General features: G+C 48.0%; 1 protein-coding gene across 1 annotated transcript; it reads left to right on the top strand.

Annotated features, from left to right (window-relative positions):
• The first annotated feature begins 7,778 nt into the window (after nt 1-7,778).
• Nucleotides 7,779-12,719, top strand: LOC125525833. Its single transcript, XM_048690843.1, has 5 exons — nt 7,779-8,154; nt 8,391-8,503; nt 11,667-11,889; nt 12,057-12,249; nt 12,343-12,719. Exons 2-5 carry the CDS (start codon nt 8,406-8,408, stop codon nt 12,474-12,476), a joined length of 648 nt encoding a protein of 215 aa, XP_048546800.1. The 5' UTR covers nt 7,779-8,154; nt 8,391-8,405; the 3' UTR covers nt 12,477-12,719.
• The last annotated feature ends 3,925 nt before the right edge of the window (nt 12,720-16,644 follow it).

Raw genomic sequence — 16,644 nt, 5'->3', positions numbered from 1 at the left:
TCCCTCTAACTTTGCAGCGTCGGTGGTGATGCAACGACATGGGTTGCAACAGTCAAGAATGTTGGGTGCAACAACCAGCAGCAGTGATGGGTGCGGCGGCAAACACACGGCGGCGAGCAGTAGGTGAGGAAATTTCAGAGGAAGAAGAAGGCTTCTGGAAGACAACCCAGGATGAGATTCGTTTGGAAAGAAGATAAGCTGGAGCGATAAGGGATGGGTGGGGCCACATGGGACACATGTCACGCGGAACAGCCATCTGATGAAGCCCTGTCCGTGATTAACCGGATATTTTGAACCTTTTTGCAGAAGTTATAAACAACGGTAATGGTCCCACAAGTCATACTGAAACCTCTTCGGCCATCCAATCATATGTTCGCGTTGTATGTATGTTTCGTTTGTGTTTAAGAAGCTGGTCGCCGCGGCGCCGACACCACGGCCCCGACTTGCACTGTGTCCCATGCCTGTAGACGTACACTGCCACCACACCGGCGGTAGACGTGACCTTGCAGCGCCGATTGGAAGCGCAGGAGTGTGGAGCAGAACGCCACTGAGTATAGATTGGAGTGAAGTAAGTGGGGACATTACATGACTGTAAGTTGCAACTTGCTAATTATGTGGCCATGTTCGTGTGTGCGACGGTGTTATATAGGACGGAGTAAGTAGCTAACACCATTGGGAACAAATATATGAAATCTTGGGGCTGAACTGTACATGTTGCAACTTTATAAAAATTGCTTCAGATAGGACACTAATGATACCGGGCTTCTGAATTGTGACCTCCGTCGCGAGGGGCACCCCTTGTTCCAGAAGATGGAGTAGAAGTAATGTATTTTAGCTCCAGATTTGGTCAGTGCACCTTGCCCTTTCATTTGGCATACAGGTGTTTCAGAAGTCCTACCAGCCCCTTAAATTATTAATGTTTTTTTTCATTCTCATTGCAGGGTGGGTGCCTGATGAATTCCATTTGTAGATACAGGCCCTGGTCAGAGCATCTCCAACCGCGCCCCCAGAACGGCCTCCCCAGGCAGTTTATTCGCGCCGGCGCCAAAAAACGGCCCAGTCGCGCCCCCAGGACGCCGAATTCCGCCGGCTCGGCCCGTTTTTGCGCCCGGCGCTCGCAAGCCGAACCCGGCGCACTGGGGGGCGCTCGGGGGCTCCGCGCAAGGGAAAAGCGTTCCTGGGGCCACATTGACAAGCGAAAAGTCAAGCCACCCGCCCAGATTCGCCTCCTACCCCCCGCGCTCAGCTGCCACCTTGCGCCACCCTGCCGATCCCGGCGCCGACCACCGCCCGCCGCAACTAGGTAGACCATCCCTGGCCAGGAAAAAGAAGGGGTTTTGCCGGGGCAGCCTCTCCGCCGCCGCCCAAGCACCTTTTCCGGCCTTCCGGCCGCGCAGGGCCTGTGCACCGGCGGGCTTGCGCCCACCTCGCCCACAAGGTGTTCGATGAATTACCCGGCCCGGCGATGGACTCCGAAGATGAGGAGGCGCTCGTGGCATTGCTGGATGAGGAAGCCGAAGCCGACGTCCGGGAGCAGGAGCATCTCATGGTGCTCGCCGCCCTCGCCGGCCTGCTCGCGAGCAATGAGAAGCCGCGGCGAGGTGGCTCGACGCTTCGGCGGGTGAAAGCAAAGAATCGGCATCGTCTAGAAGGCTATTGCATGCTCTACTCGGACTACTTCGCCGACGCTCCATTGCACGGTGAGAAAATATTTCGGCGCCGTTATCGGATGAGCCGAACGCTTTTCCTCCGGATTGTGAATTCCATCCGGGAGTTCGACAGCTGCTTCAAGTGCAAGAAGGATTGCACCGGCACACTTGGATTCACCTCCATCCAGAAGTGCACGACAGCTATGAGGATGCTTGCATACGGAGCTCCCGGTGATTCACTCGACGACTATGGGTGCATGGCCGAGTCCACCAGCATAGAGTGTTTCTACAAGTTCTGTTGGGCAGTGATGGCAGTGTTTGGACCGCAATACTTGAGAACACCCAATGTGGAAGACACTGTTCGGATCCTAGCACAGAATGCAGCAAGAGGATTTCCTGTGATGCTTGGAAGCATCGACCGCATGTTGGAAATGGAAGAATTGCCCATTTGCTTGGCAGGGGTTGTACAAAGGCGCCAAAGGCGGTTGCAGTGTGGTGCTTGAGGCAGTGGCCACACAGGACCTCTAGATTTGGCACTCCTTTGGTATGCCAGGAACTCACAATGACATCAACGTGTTGCAGTGCTCTCCTGTCTTTGCCAAGCTTGTTGAAGGCCATTCTCCTCTGGTGAATTTCAAGATCAATGGGCGACACTGCAACAAGGGGTACTATCTAGCTAAAGATCTATCCGAGGTGGTTGACATTTGTGAAGACCATCTCAAACCCTGTGCCAGGAGGCAAGAACGCCTGGTGTGCGAAGATTCAGGAAGCTTGCAGGAAGGATGTCGAGCGGGCATTTGGTGTGCTCCAATCTCGATTTGCTGTTGTCCGGTACCCCGCTCAGACCTGGTCGAAAGATCAAATGTGGGAGATCATGACTTGCTGTGTCATCTTGCACAACATGATCATCGAAAGCGAGCAAGAAGACCCAGTGTTTGACACTGAACCATACTACAGGCAAGGCCCTCTAGCCGAAGTTGATCACCAGCTACCGGCAACCTGGACTGCCTATCTCAGTATGCGTCAGAAGATCCGAGACCCACAGGTGCATCATCAGCTACAGCAGGATCTGGTGGAGCACCTATGGAGGCTCAAGGGGGAGGCCGGGAATGACGTGCGATGAAACTTGAGTTTTTATTTGTTAAACTATATAATTTGTAGTGAACTATTTGTTGAACACGCCGAACTATGTGACGAAATAATTGATTTATATATTTGTATGCGAAAATTAACGCCAAAACACGCCGAACAGGTCAGAATATGGGCCGATTCATGCAGATATCGGGCCGTTTTGGGGCCGAAAGCTGGGCTGAATACGGCGCCTGGGGGCGACCGGGGGGGGGGGGCGACGGCTGGGTGCCGAACCGCCCCAGCGCCGAGTTTATCGCCGGCACACCCCCAGGCTGCTCTTTTTCGGTGCCCTGGGGGCCGAACGGCTGGAGATGCTCTTATATGACATGGAATTTGATATTTTGTAGCGTAGCAGTGAGTAAAATGCACTGTTGATCCTTAAACTTGGTGGCAGTGTTCAGAATGGTCCTGGAACTTGTGAAGTGCCTCAATACAGTCCCGAAAGTTACCAATACAGCTTCTATACGGGCCCTGAACTTGTCACGCTGGTCCTGGGCTACATATCTTCTTTTTTTTGAGATAACCTGGGCTACATATCCGCATACGCAACATGTACGCCGCGGCGTACCACAGTCACCACGTCAGCGGAGAGCACGTAGTCAGAAGATTTGGTTGTTCCTGGTCGAAATCCCAAACACATTCCCCGATCGTACCCCTGGAGATCCTTGCCGTCAACTTGAACCACCTCGATGGCCGAGCGCTGGTGTCGGCGGCCGAGTAGGACGACCGCCATGATAATCAGGAGGACCATGAGATCAGAGAGCAGGGCGGCCGTGGTGACTCTACGCGAGGGGCGCGCTGCACCGTGCGCTCGCGGTCACTGGTGTCCCCGGGCACCGGGAGATGTAGAGCACTCCCTCCCCTCCCCTCGCGTCGCCCCTGCTCGGGCGACTCGGGGGTCCAAACCCTAGCGCCGCCGCCTCCTTTTCCCCTCCCTTCCCCCCTCGCCGCCGCCTGAGGCCGCCGCCGGGCAAGCCCGGGGCGCCACCGAGGAAGGTGGCGGTGGGGCCCTGGCTGCCCTGCCCCTTCTGCGGGGGGCCGAGGTCCCCGGGGCGGCGGCCCTGTCGGAGAGACGTCACCGGCCCTGCGACAGGCGGTGGCGGGGGCGTGGGCCGGCGAACCTGGCCGTGTGGACGGCGGGTGAACCAGAGGACGGGTGGCGTGGTGCAGCGGCAGATCGGCAGCGCCAGATCTGGCCGCCCCTGCCTCCCCTGTTTGGCGAGCTCCTCCCCGGCCAGATCCGGCCTGCTCCTCTGCGGGCCACCAGGTCTCGCGCCGTTGGGGTATGGGTGGCGGGGATTCGAAGACCGGGAGAAATCCCAGGCCGGCCTCGCCGGTCTTGGCGGCGGCGACGCTCGAGGGCGCCGCTCCCTTCCTTGGAGGCGCTGTTCAGGTCAGATCCGCCGCCCCCTTCCCCTCTAGTCTCCCGGGTGAAAACCACAACTCTGTTGGGCGGCGGCGGCGCCCTTGGCGTCGCGTTCCTTCCTGAAGGCACCGTCTTTGGGAGCTAGGTGGGCATTGGGCTTGCTCGGCGATGTGGTGGGTGTGCAGCGGCGGAGGTAGCTGGCCGCTACTGCTCTTCTCCGCCCGTTCCGGCATCTCTTTCTCATTCATGTCCAGTCCGTGGATTTGGTGGTGCTCTGCTCCAGGTCAGCGCTCCGTGGCTTGTCGGGTGCGCTCGGTTCCTTTTCTAGATGCAGCCTGCCGGTGTCCTTCCTCCCAGGTTCTAGGGTGAACCGCGACACTGTCAACGGTTCGGCGCCTTCGATCCAGGCGAGGAGGCAGGGGCTTTCTTTGACAGTGGAGCTGGGAGGTCATGGCATGTCGGGGCCGCTGGCGATTTGGCGACGGCGTGTCCTTCCTCACCGTCGGAAGTGCTACTCCTGTGCTGACATTCTCCTACTTCCTTGGTGACCCGTACGCGATTGAGGACCTACACATGTCCAAGCTGCGTGTCTCCATGTTCGATCTTATTTAGCTTGGTGTGTGTGAGGCTTGTGAGCTGTCCAGCGTCTTTGTACCTTGTCGCTTTTCTGTTTTCTTGTGTTGGTTTTGCACTTGTATTACTATTCCTGACCGGTTGATGGCTTTGTTAATTCAAAGCCGGGCTCCTCTAGAGCCTTCGTTCTAAAAAAAAGATGCAGAGCACTGGGTCGCCCTCAACATCGCGGAGAATTCCGTCCCCGGCGCACGCCCGGAGAAATTGTTGAAGGAGATGTTGAGCACGGCGAGGTTCTGGCGAGCAGACATCAGCTGGAGGTTGCTGGAATTGATAGATGGATGTGCGAGACGTCGAGCACGCCGAGCCACGTGAGCCCGGCGAACTCCTTCGGCATTGCACCCGACAGGCCATTGCAGCTGAGGTCAAGATCAATCTGACCTGGAATCTTGCCGATGCTCGCCGGTATCGCGCCAGACAGCGAGTTGCCGCCGATCTCCAGAGGTATCTGACCGGACAGCCGGTTACCGCCAAGAACGAGCTTGGTGAGCGAACCGAGCATGCCGGCGGTCTCCGGCGAGTTGCACATACGTGTGCTAGACAAAATCGATCAAGATGCTAGTCTGCTTGTTTGAGCTTGCTTTGCACGTAGCGTACATGTGATTCTCGGGTTCATGGACAGGTCGACGACGTCGAGCCCAGTGCACTTGCCTAGCTCCAGCGGACGTAGCGCTCGCACGCCATGCCCAACTACATGAGCGATCAGCTGTCGCTCGTAGCGTACACCCGATCGATTTCTTCGTTGTTGGACCAAAGAAACCCTTCTTCATGGTTGACCTGAACAACAAATTGACCGTTGACTTTCAAAATGGGTTGATCTTTTTGGAAAGTTCATGGATTTCAAAAACTATTCGTGGATTTGCAAAATGTTCACAAATTGAAAAATACCTTGAATTGGGAAAAAAATCACGGATTTTGGAAAAAAAATCAAAGATTTGAAAAAAAGTGCACCGATTTTGAAAAAACTCCAACAATTTTGTGAAAAACTATTCCTTGAATTAAGAAATGCATTCATTTTGAAAAAAGTTCATCAATTTTGAAAAAAATCATCAATATTTAAAAAATGTTTACGAATTGAAAATAAATCTCAAATTTGGAAAAAAGTTCACTCATTTTTTAGAAAAACAAAATTGAAAAAAGTTTGCACATTGCAAAAGAAAATAAAACAAAAACAAAAAAGGAACAGAAAAAAGAAAGGAAAAATAAAATAAAAACCGAACAAAACCATTTGAAAAAACAAGAAAAAAGGAAAAATAAAAAAGAAAAGAGGAAATAAGAAAATATTGAGAAAGAAGCTTGTAATCATGTGAACTGGTGGTAGCTGGCTGGTTATTATGTTGAACTCTAAACCATGAAGTTGGTAGTTTGGATCCTGCTAGCCTCATAGTTTTTTGCGATTTTAAATGAAAAAAAGGATGTGCAAGCCCAGCAGCTGTACAACGTCTACATATTTCTAAAATACGACCATCATACCCTCTGTTATGAAGAGGTATGAGTTCATCTAAGCTGTCCTTGTGTTTAGGGGGGTGTACAGAAGCAGACGTGTTTTAGTTTTTGCAAAAGCTGAAAAGCACATGATGTTGGTTGGTGTCTCAATAGTTCTATGGACAATTTGGATATTAAGAAATAGCATAATATTTGATAATAACAAGACTAATGATCCTCGTGTTTCTGCCAATATGATTGCCAGATGGTTGAATGATTGGTTACTTTTGCAGAAAAACCAAGAAGGTGAAGAAACACTTAGATGGGGAGTTAAGATGTTCGAGTTGATTGCATATGAGTTCTTTAGAGTTGTGCATGGCTGACGGGTGGGGGGTCAACAGGATCACGACCACGTGAGAGATGAACCTTGTTTGTCTACACCCTGCCTATTGCAAATCTGTTCTTTAGAGTCGTGCATGGTGTTGGCGGGTGAGGATGAACAGGATCACGGCGACGTGAGAGATGAACCTTCTCTGCCTACACTTTGTCTATTGCAATGCCTCCTCTGAAGTCTTCTTTTTGTTGCTTCTGCATAATGCATGCGAATGTAATATATATCCTACCTAAGAAGGTTGTTTGATAGGTGATTTGCATGAATTATTGTATGTTTCCTTGCCTACACGTTTCAACTCTTTGTTTTAAGGGTTCGACTTGTGGATGCCCAAAACTATGAGTTGGTTCTGGTTTAGGTCGTCTACTTATATCTTTAGCTTTATTTTGGTTAGTAGTTAGATTTTTCAATTAACTGCCTGGTATCTAATAAAATCTCGTGCAAACCAGGCATCAATAAGCTTGGAACCAATATGTATCTGGATCACATTGATGTTCGGTTATCTTTATAATTGTCGGTCTACTAGCTCTCTATTCAGTTCATTTACATGGTTATCTCTTGCATTGTGAGGGAGGGGCAATCCTTTTGCACAGAAATTGTGTGCAAAAGAGGGGGCACGCCCTCAAGTAAGTATATATATAGGCATAGGGGAGGGGAGCCGCTTTGGAGGAGGGGATCCCTGCCCATGAGCCGCCAAGATCTGAAGGGAACCAACAGATCAGGGAACATAAACTCTCATATGCCCTTCGTCGGCGTTGGATCGGAAGGCGTCGAGGTAGGAAGAGGCCATAGAGACCTTATTTTAACACGCCATCGTCGCCACCACCTCGTCGGTGTCACTGAAGAAGCAAACCCTAAAGGAAAAAAATGAGATAGACGGGTCCCCACTCCTCTTGCTGTCGACAAGGCTGCTGGATGGGAAAGAGAAGAAGGACCGAGTTTGCGGTTAGAGTTGGGAGGCGACGACTGTTGTGCATATGGAGTTATATACTCCCTCCGTCCCAAATTACTCGTCACAGAAATGGATGTATCTAGAACTAAAATACATCTAGATATATCCATACTTGCGACAAGTAATTTGGAACGAAGGGAGTAAATCGGAAATGAGGTAGTATGATGGAGTCGGGAAGAAATTACAACCTTGCCATCGCACACCACGAGACCCCACTGGCTGACCGAAAAGAGACACCTTGCTTCCCCAATCCCCACCCAAATCTCTACACGCTCGCCCTTTCTCATGCCCTCCATGGCGCAACCCTAGGTACCTCGACCGCACCGCCGCCTCTCATCGTCTCGGCCCAGTCCCCCCCGCCCCCACCCCGTCCATCACGCCGCCGCCGCCGCCTACAGTGAAGAAGCAGGATCTCGCGACGTCATCCACCAGGACCTCGCCGCCGCCTCTTCCAATACTTCAGCGACGGTACAGCAAGGTCCAGCCGCCTCCTGCTTCCAGGAATTCGCCGCCTCCTCCAAGGCCTCAGCGACGCTACATCAAGGTCGAGCCGCCGCCTGGTTCCACCGCGGCCTCCAATACCCTCTTCAATCCCTCCGCTTTGAAGGTAGCCGACCTCCTAATTTGCAATTTTTGTTAGCCACAACAATCTTTTCACAAACTGGAGCCGTAGCTAATTTGTTAGTCAAGCAAACACTTTTTTAGACCTATACAGAGGTGAAGGGGAGTTGAGGGGTGTAGTGAAGCTCGAGGTGGGGTCGAGCTGCCCCAAAGACCCCCTGACCTTAGCCCTTGCCTGCAAGATCCGGTCGCCGGCAATTTCACCACCCACTCTTGTTGCAGGCTTGATCAGCTGAGATGTCATTAACCCGGAGCTCTTCTTCAGCCTCGAGTGGAACCGCTTCTCCTCCCAGTGAACAGGGTTCAGTTTCTGGTGAAGAACATATCTTCAACAGGTGCGTAGACATCTAATTTATTGCATTTGCACGTGTGCCCTCAATTCGATGTCATCGTCTTATATTTGGTTCCATCTCCCTACCACTTGCACACGAGCTAGGTCATATAGGTAACTAGAAGCATATTTGGTTTGGTTCATGCTTCTCCTCCCAGCGTACAGGTTTCAGTTTCTTAGGACATGTTTGGTTGGCAGCCACATTTTGCCACACCTAAGGTTAGGCGGGTGACGCAGTTGTGGCATGGCTAAGTTGTGGCAAAAACAGGGTTGTTTGGTTGGTTTCCATAGCTTAGTTGAGCTGTGGCAAATTGACCTGTTTGGATAATTGCCATGTAACCTGCCACAGGTCTGGCGAAAATGTGTGGATAGTGTTTAATTTTGGTAGCCAAATATGATAGTCACCCCCGTTCAATGAAGTGGTGAGTTTACTCTCTTATGCTCATGTGTGGGCGCCCGCGATGTCATGTGACGGTGTCCGCTACCCGCCCCACTTGCATTCTGAATGTCATTCAGTTCTTGTGAGTTGCAGTTGGGTGGTCCACTTCCATCATCCAAACCTGTTTCTGGATAAATGGCAAGGGAATCATCAACATTATGCCCATGAAAAGTTCTTGCATTTCATGAAAGGACTTCCATGGTGTTAAAGAGCAAGTGCCTAGCCCTATCCTGCATGCATGTGTATAATCTAATCAGTATCATAAATTTCTTTAGGATGGTGTATTTTATATGAACGAAAAAAACTTACACTAAGTTGTTCTTTTTCAGACTTTGAAATAGCCACTTTACATTTGGCTGCATCAAAGCCATCACTCCTATTCATAGCTGTCTCGACTATCTTCCAATTATCCTTGTAGTCTGTAGTGACGATCAGCTTGTTCAAGTGGAACCCCCACAACCAACTCTTTGTTTAAACTTTAAAGTATCAACACACTTCATATGGTGTTGCTTTTTGAAAACGAAGCCTGCATGCTGCTCTGTTTCGGTACTCGATGTAAAAATCCAACATGAACTTGGCCTGTTCATGATCCCAACTTACGATTCTCTGCTGGGAAGCTCCATCGCCATCCAACTTTCCCTTTCCCTTTGCCATTGCCAATCCAATGAGAAGAAATGATTTTTTATGGAGTGACGAAATGGGCAACATCCGCAGTTCTCAGAAACCAGCCATGGTACTCAAGATTTTTCTTGGATCTGGATGGGGATTTTGAGTGGAGTGAGTAGGGGGCTTGGAAACAAAATAGAAGGGGGATTTGGAGAGGAATAGTTGAGAAGATGAAGGCGAGATTGGAGAGAATGGGAGGAGGGGAAAAGACACGAGAGAGTTCACGCTTTCTTTTTCCCAGAGTGGTGAAATACCCGTGTATGTGCTATCATTTCCATCCCGTGGGCAGTTGGAGGAACCCTGTTTTCTCCCACCACCTGAGGTGCGCCAAAGATTTGGCGGACGAATCCGGTGCCACAAAATGGATGAAAGAAGTGCGGCAAAGCAGTAGGAAGTGTGGCGAGATTTTTGTTGCACGGTAAGCTAATGTAGAGAAATGAACACCAGCCTGAAGGAGTATGACATGCCTAACTTAAGGTATTGCAAGTTATGGGTCCCAACCAAAAATGCCCTTATGAAGATCGACTTGCCATCTAAAAAATACCAGGTTAAATGGGCATACCTTGTGATCTCTATTACCAAGCTTGTCAATTAGTTTCCAGAGTTTGAGTTTGTTAAGATAGGAATATGTCAGAGTTTTTCTTCCTTAAGCTAGAGTTGGAGTTTGTCAGGAATGGTCTGATCTCGTGGATCAATAAATTTGTCCATGGACTAGCGTGTAAGACCTAGAGGTAACAACGGATCAATAATAAAACAGAAAAGGAGGCCTCTCCTCACATCTGTGCTCTCAGGAGCTTGGTCTGTGACAGTTAGTGTTAAACGATCTAATTGCTTCAACAGATAGGCATTCAGCCTTCGACAATGATATCTGTTTTAACAGACTGTTTGCACAGTTCGCTCAGTTGTTATCCATGCCAAATACTGACCAGGTGGCCTATGCATTTTATTTATTTTGCTGTTAAAAAGCTTATTGCTCCCCCATTTCACACTATAAGTCCATGCGCACTATCCATACATGCCAAGGAGGCAAGGATACACTAAGTCTAACAGAGAGTTAATGGTGATTGAAACATGATTTTTTGCTTCAGTTCACCCTTTTTTTTAATGATTTTCGATGCAGATCAGTGGTTGAGACGAAAACTCACCCCTTGGTTGCAAAGTGCATATACAGTTTAATTCACATGGACTTCACTTGTCACTAACAACTCGCTATGTGCAGGAGCATTCCGATTCACGTGCGATACGAGTTTATATGCAAATTGGGATATATTGATGTGTACAGATATATTGATGTATACCAATTCAGTCACAATCTCTTATTAAAATAGGGGGTATAGATTGGGAATCTTGCAATAACTATGCGCTTGATTTCTTTCGAGCATGAACAATGCGCTCATTTCAATGGTACCAAGGACTCATAGGACTGAACCGAGTAAGTTTCAACACTATGAGGGGGTGTCCAAGCTAGAAAGTTTCTGGTACTGGCAGCCCACCTGGTACCAAGACCACCAACTTTCCGATTATGACATAGCAAAAGTAAAACTATATTTTCTTCAAGTTCTGCATTGAGCCTTCGCTAGCAAATTGAGGGACAAAGACATAACTGTCGGTCCCATCTGATACTTAAGAGGAGGAAGTACAAACTGGAAGGAAAGAACTTAGTACTGCTGTGATGTGGCACTCTTGGTAATGGACCAGGTAGCTCACATTGTCCATCCCTTGGCAATGGACCAGTGAGTGTTTTCAACTTTTTCTTTTGGAATCTCATGCATATTTGATATAGCATACCTTATCGTAGTATTTGCCAGTATAACAGCCACTTTGCCAAAAAGATGCTCTATGTGTGCTTCACTGTCTTCTAATCATTGCAATGTTCCTTGCATGATAAAATTTGTAGATATGAATATTGTATATGTGCTCACATGTACATGTGGTTTTTTCCTGTATGAACAACTTGTTTAGACAAGATACTCATCTAATTGGCCTGTCATATAATTTTCTGAGATAACTTTATGTTAAGTCATTAGTGATTATGCTTTAATGTGTTAAATTTGGTATGTAGGGATGGATTTGCTGAGTTGGAGACCTGGGAAGACCCCACTCCTAGGCCATCACCCTTTACTCTCAAGGAGCTGGGTGATGCCTGGGTTGCTGCTGCAAAGCGCCAGCTCATTCGCAGGCCCAAGACACCGCCCCGTGAGGAGCTGCTAAGGCGCAGCCAAGAGCATGACCTGAAGAGTTTGATAATAGCGTTGAACGTCTATGCCAAGCAAAACAATATGCAAGTATGCGAACATCGTACTCAAATATTTAACCTTGCTTTTAGACTAGTTTGTTAATTAATTGTTTACTTAGAATAGCTAAAATCCCATGATTTGATTTTGCAGACTAGAAATGCAATAAAATATATCTTGTCAGGCTTGTTAATTTACATGTGTCATTTGTATTTCAGCCTACTGACCTCGGGGTAATAGAAGTGAAAGCAAGAAACCTAATCATCGAGGGGGGAAAGGGATATGTACACTTTAACTTTCTTGTGAAAATGCAAGGTGACCCATCTAGTTTGTTCTTTGCGGAGGTGCATCCAGATTGTAGAGAGGAGGAGGATGTGTATCTTTGCACCCCTTTGGAAGCTAATGACTCGGGTAACTATCTATTATGTTGTTCAGATTTTTTTTTGTGTGCAAATACTTTAGTTATGCATCTCTACTGCTAATACACTTTCCTTGTTTTATAAGGTAACTGTTATGGGTGCAAGGACCGTGCAAAAGAGCTTTTGCATCCCACTAGCGGTGGCTACTTGGGTGGGCACAAAGATGTTGTTTTCCCCTTCATTTACGGAAGTGATGAAGAAAGTGAAGATGAGGCCTGATTTCTCTTGGTTTCTTGCTTAAGTCTTAATCTGATGTGCTAGAGGGGTTAGTCTTAATCTGATGTGCTAGTGGGGTTGCGTACGACAAGAAATGCTGTGGTGCTGGTTTGTGGTCGCATCAATTTGTTTTTTTTTCCTTTGACTTTGAACTCAGTTCTTTGGTGGATTGTACTCTGAATAGAGAGAGCTGGCCTTATGGTAAGGTGTTGCGAAGTTGCAAAAGATTGATTGAAATTTCCTCTACATCTCGTTTGCACTTGTATTGGCGTCAGAATTTTAGCCATCATTGCTCTAAACTTGGATATTGTTCTCGTATGGATGTAATTTTTCCTAATATGATATCTCTTCGCACATTCGGACAAATAGTTTAAGATCATGACATGTTTGGTGCTGCAGGAGTTTCTCGCAAGCTAATACTCCCTTTGTTCCAAAACTAGTGTCATGGTTTGAGTTCAAATTTGATGTGCTGAATTCATCGAACCGATCAGCTAACTGTGGCATGAAACTTTTGCGTTAATTTAAGACATTTTTACAGCAGTTGTAACTTAATGTAAGACGTTTTGCAGTTCAATTGTGCTGCAAAACGCCTTACATCAAGTTACAGAGATAGTATTATTTTCTTGCTGTAAAATACAGCACGCCTCTAAAAAATGAAAAGTACATCAACAGTTTATAACGATACATCATTCTAACTTAATACTCCAATTTCGTTTCGTTTTCGGTGATTTGTTGTGTGCGTGATCGATAAATTTATTTCTGGCTCGCATTGGCTTCCTACAACGATTAGGCCCTCTTTGATTCGCAGGATTTTCAAAACGTAGGAATAGGAAAAGTATAGGGTTGGAGTGGCATGCACACATGAATCCTACAGGATTAGCATGGAGTGTTTGATGGCACAGGAAAAGCAAAGGAATTGTAAAAAAAGGTTGGAGTGGATGTTAGATTTTCTATGAAATGTAGTACAAAAGATTCCATAGAAAAAATTCCTATGGATTCAATCCTATAAATCAAAAGACCAACATAGAAAAAATTCTTAAAGATTTCAATTCTTCAGAAATCCTATAGAATTCCTTTGAATCAAAGAAGCCCTTAGCTTCTAGGGCCTGCTGGGAAAAAGCCCATGAATTCCCTGCCCAAAGGATTACGGGCTCCGGCCGAAAAGGCCGGCTGGAGCAAATTTTCAGCTCCCTGATGCACAACAGTCAGTGTAACCTGATGCACACATATTACGAGAGCTAATCACTACTCGAAAATTATTTCGACCCTGATGCCCGTGCATCAGGAAGCATACATGCAGCTCCGCCCCTGCTCCTCCCTGCCATGGCTGCCCTTGCAAAAAACGAAACCTTATCCTAAAAAGGATCGCTGGTCAAATACTTACAAATGCAGGGGTTAATCTGTGAAAATGAAAGGTTTTGTTAGATCCACTTTAAACTACAGAGGTTTTTTTTGCAAAAATGCCGCGATGGTGATCGAGCAGAACCAGTACGTGCTTTATAATTAGATTAGATAAAGATAGAGAAGTAAGATCACACTGACATGTAGGCCCATGTCTATTTTGACGGTCAACTAAATTCCAGTCAACCACCGTTAGATTTGGTAGCCACATACTCGCTTGTAGTGGGACCTACTTGTCAGTTTTACACTCAGCAAGTGTTTACCTGAGAGATCAGCGCTTTTTGAAAACTTAGCACGATGTTGGTTGTTTTTTGAAAGAAAAAAATGAGATGGTTTTTTGAATTAGAGTCCCTAATTATAACGATTTTTTGCAATTTACTCGACACTAGGGGACACGCACATCAGCGTCAAACTACGACAGTACCACTGCCCTGCATCCAAGTTCCAAAACAACACACCTGGGGAGCTAGACGCATCAACGTCAACTGCCACATGGAACTTAATTTGGAGTACAACAAATCACCGAAACGAAATTGTCACAAGCACGATTCTAGTTTTAACATTAAAGATACATATGCTTCGGCCCCTACCTGTCACAGCTGCTGCTACCAAAGCCAAAGCACTCCGGTAACGGACCTTGTCATCATACGCACTACCATAGAGACTAGACGGAGTTTGCGGCTCTGTCTTGTTGGAAACATATGGTGATCCTTCAGATTAATGCCCAGAAATGCGTTGCCTATCCAATAAGGTGCGAAGAGCTTGATTTCGGGCTCTCTACCTAGCCGCTAACTAGGCCTTCCACTCTGCTTTCAAAAAAACAAGAAAACAAAAACTAGGCCTTCCACTCAGTTACGAGGAGTGCCTTGTCAATTGGAAGGTCTGCTCACCAAAAAAATTGGGAGGCCTCGGAGTTAAGGACCATGCTTCAGCTGTGCTCCCGCGGCTACGTTGGGCATGGCTTGAGTGGAGCAGCAACCTGCAACCGTGGCAGGGCTCCCCCATCCCCTGTGACCGCACGGGCAGATCACTTTTCTCTGCTTGCATGGAAATAACCCTCGGTGAGCGCAAGGTTTTGGAATGACTGTGTGACATGGCTCCTACGGATAACGCTTCGGCCTATTCTGCTTGGCTCGACGGAAAAATCTCTCTGTACAAGATGTGCTGGCTGGCAATAGATGGATGAAGGGTTTGGAGAAACATCAACACCGAGCAGCTCCTGGACGAATTTGTCAACCTTTGGGACATGCTACATCACACGGTCCTCCCTGATGCTCCTGACAACATCTGCCGGAAATAACGGCTGCTACGCGGCTTTAGTCTACATATACTGCTCAGTTTATTGGTCGCACCACTGACCCCTTGCTGCATGCAACTTGCAACATCAAGAGCGAGCCCAAGGCGAAGTTCTATTTGTGGTTGTTGGTCCTGCAGGAACTGGACAGCAGATCGTTTTGCCATGAGGGATTGTCTGCACAACGACAAATGCACCTTCCGTGATCAGGAACTTGAGTCGGCTGCCCATTTAACTCTCACATGTCCGTTTGCCCGCGAAGTTTGGCATTCCTTCCTTTGAAGTGACCCTCAAGTGGCCAATGTTGGTACGCCATCGATGGCGATCCAGGGATGGTGGAGAAGGATCTGGGCCTGTGCAAGCACCAGGATTCCCGTTCGCAAATAACTTCCGCTATTTACGTGACTTGGAACCCATGGAAAGAGAGAAACAAGCGCACATTTGAAGGTAAAAGATGCTCCTGAGAAACCACTGCTGCGATAGCCAGAGATGAATTTTCTTTGTTTAAGGAGGCTACAATATAGTTTTTTAGACTTTAGAGTGTGAGTTGCTATTGAGAGTTCTTACTCAAGTGTCCTAAACTAGGAGGTGCTAACCATGTCGGCCCCTTAATTGTGGGCCGGGCTGAGGACCCCCGGATAATCGACAAGTGGGCCAAATTTACCATATCCCACTACGTACTCAAAGATGGAGTCCTCCGAAGACTTGGCGCATACGCACATTCCAATTGTCGGCATGTTTACCCCTTAATGTAACCGCCCTACATGTAACCCTAGGTACCCCTGGTGTCTATATAAGCCGAGCAGTTTTAGACCATAGGGTAGAGAAACATCCATTCGCATACGACCTCGAGGTAGATCATCCTGTATTTTGTACTCCGTCACAACCAATACAATAGAAACATGACATAGGGTTTTACCTCTTCGAGAGGGCCTGAACCTGGGTAAAATATTGTGTCCCTCTTCGTCCTGTTACCATCTAGCTAACGTCACCAGCTCGGGACCCCCTACCCGAGATCCGCCGAATTCAACTCCGACATTGGTGGCCCATGCATGTCTCGTTGTGTGGTCAAAGCAGCTCCATGGCTCATCTTTGGATCGACGACAACATTGGTTGTGGGAAGACCTTCTTCCCTGGACAACTTTTTGTCTTCGGTAGTGTCACGCTCTACGCCAATTCGACTAGCCACTTTGGGCAGATCAAAAATTTCGCTCCACGCCAGACCATCATGTCTGGAAACATGGAATACGCCGCGGATGCCCGTGGCAAACTTGCGTTCTTGGGCTGGGTGTCAAACTAGTCCGAGGACCTCATCGGTGCCATCACGTCGATCTCAGATTCAATCTAGGATCAGGACCACAACGCGGATCACACATCGGGTCTGTCTTCAAGCTCGGAGCCGAACACTTCCTCGTCAGAATAGACATCGAGTGTGGCCGACGAAATCCCCGATACCATGTCAAATGAGATCTCGAG

Source organism: Triticum urartu, chromosome 1 (assembly GCF_003073215.2).
Source record: "Triticum urartu cultivar G1812 chromosome 1, Tu2.1, whole genome shotgun sequence".
In the NCBI taxonomy this organism is placed as follows: domain Eukaryota; kingdom Viridiplantae; phylum Streptophyta; class Magnoliopsida; order Poales; family Poaceae; genus Triticum; species Triticum urartu.
Note: the sequence above shows the minus strand (reverse complement) of the source record. Positions and strands in the feature narration are given on the sequence as shown.

Coding starts and splice junctions, on each gene's coding strand:
- LOC125525833 (XM_048690843.1), top strand. CDS start 8,406: ATGTCATTAACCCGGAGCTCTTCTTCAGCCTCGAGTGGAACCGCTTCT. Junction 8,504..11,666: donor GAAGAACATATCTTCAACAG/GTGCGTAGACAT, acceptor TTTGGTATGTAG/GGATGGATTTGCTGAGTTGG. Junction 11,890..12,056: donor CCAAGCAAAACAATATGCAA/GTATGCGAACAT, acceptor TTTGTATTTCAG/CCTACTGACCTCGGGGTAAT.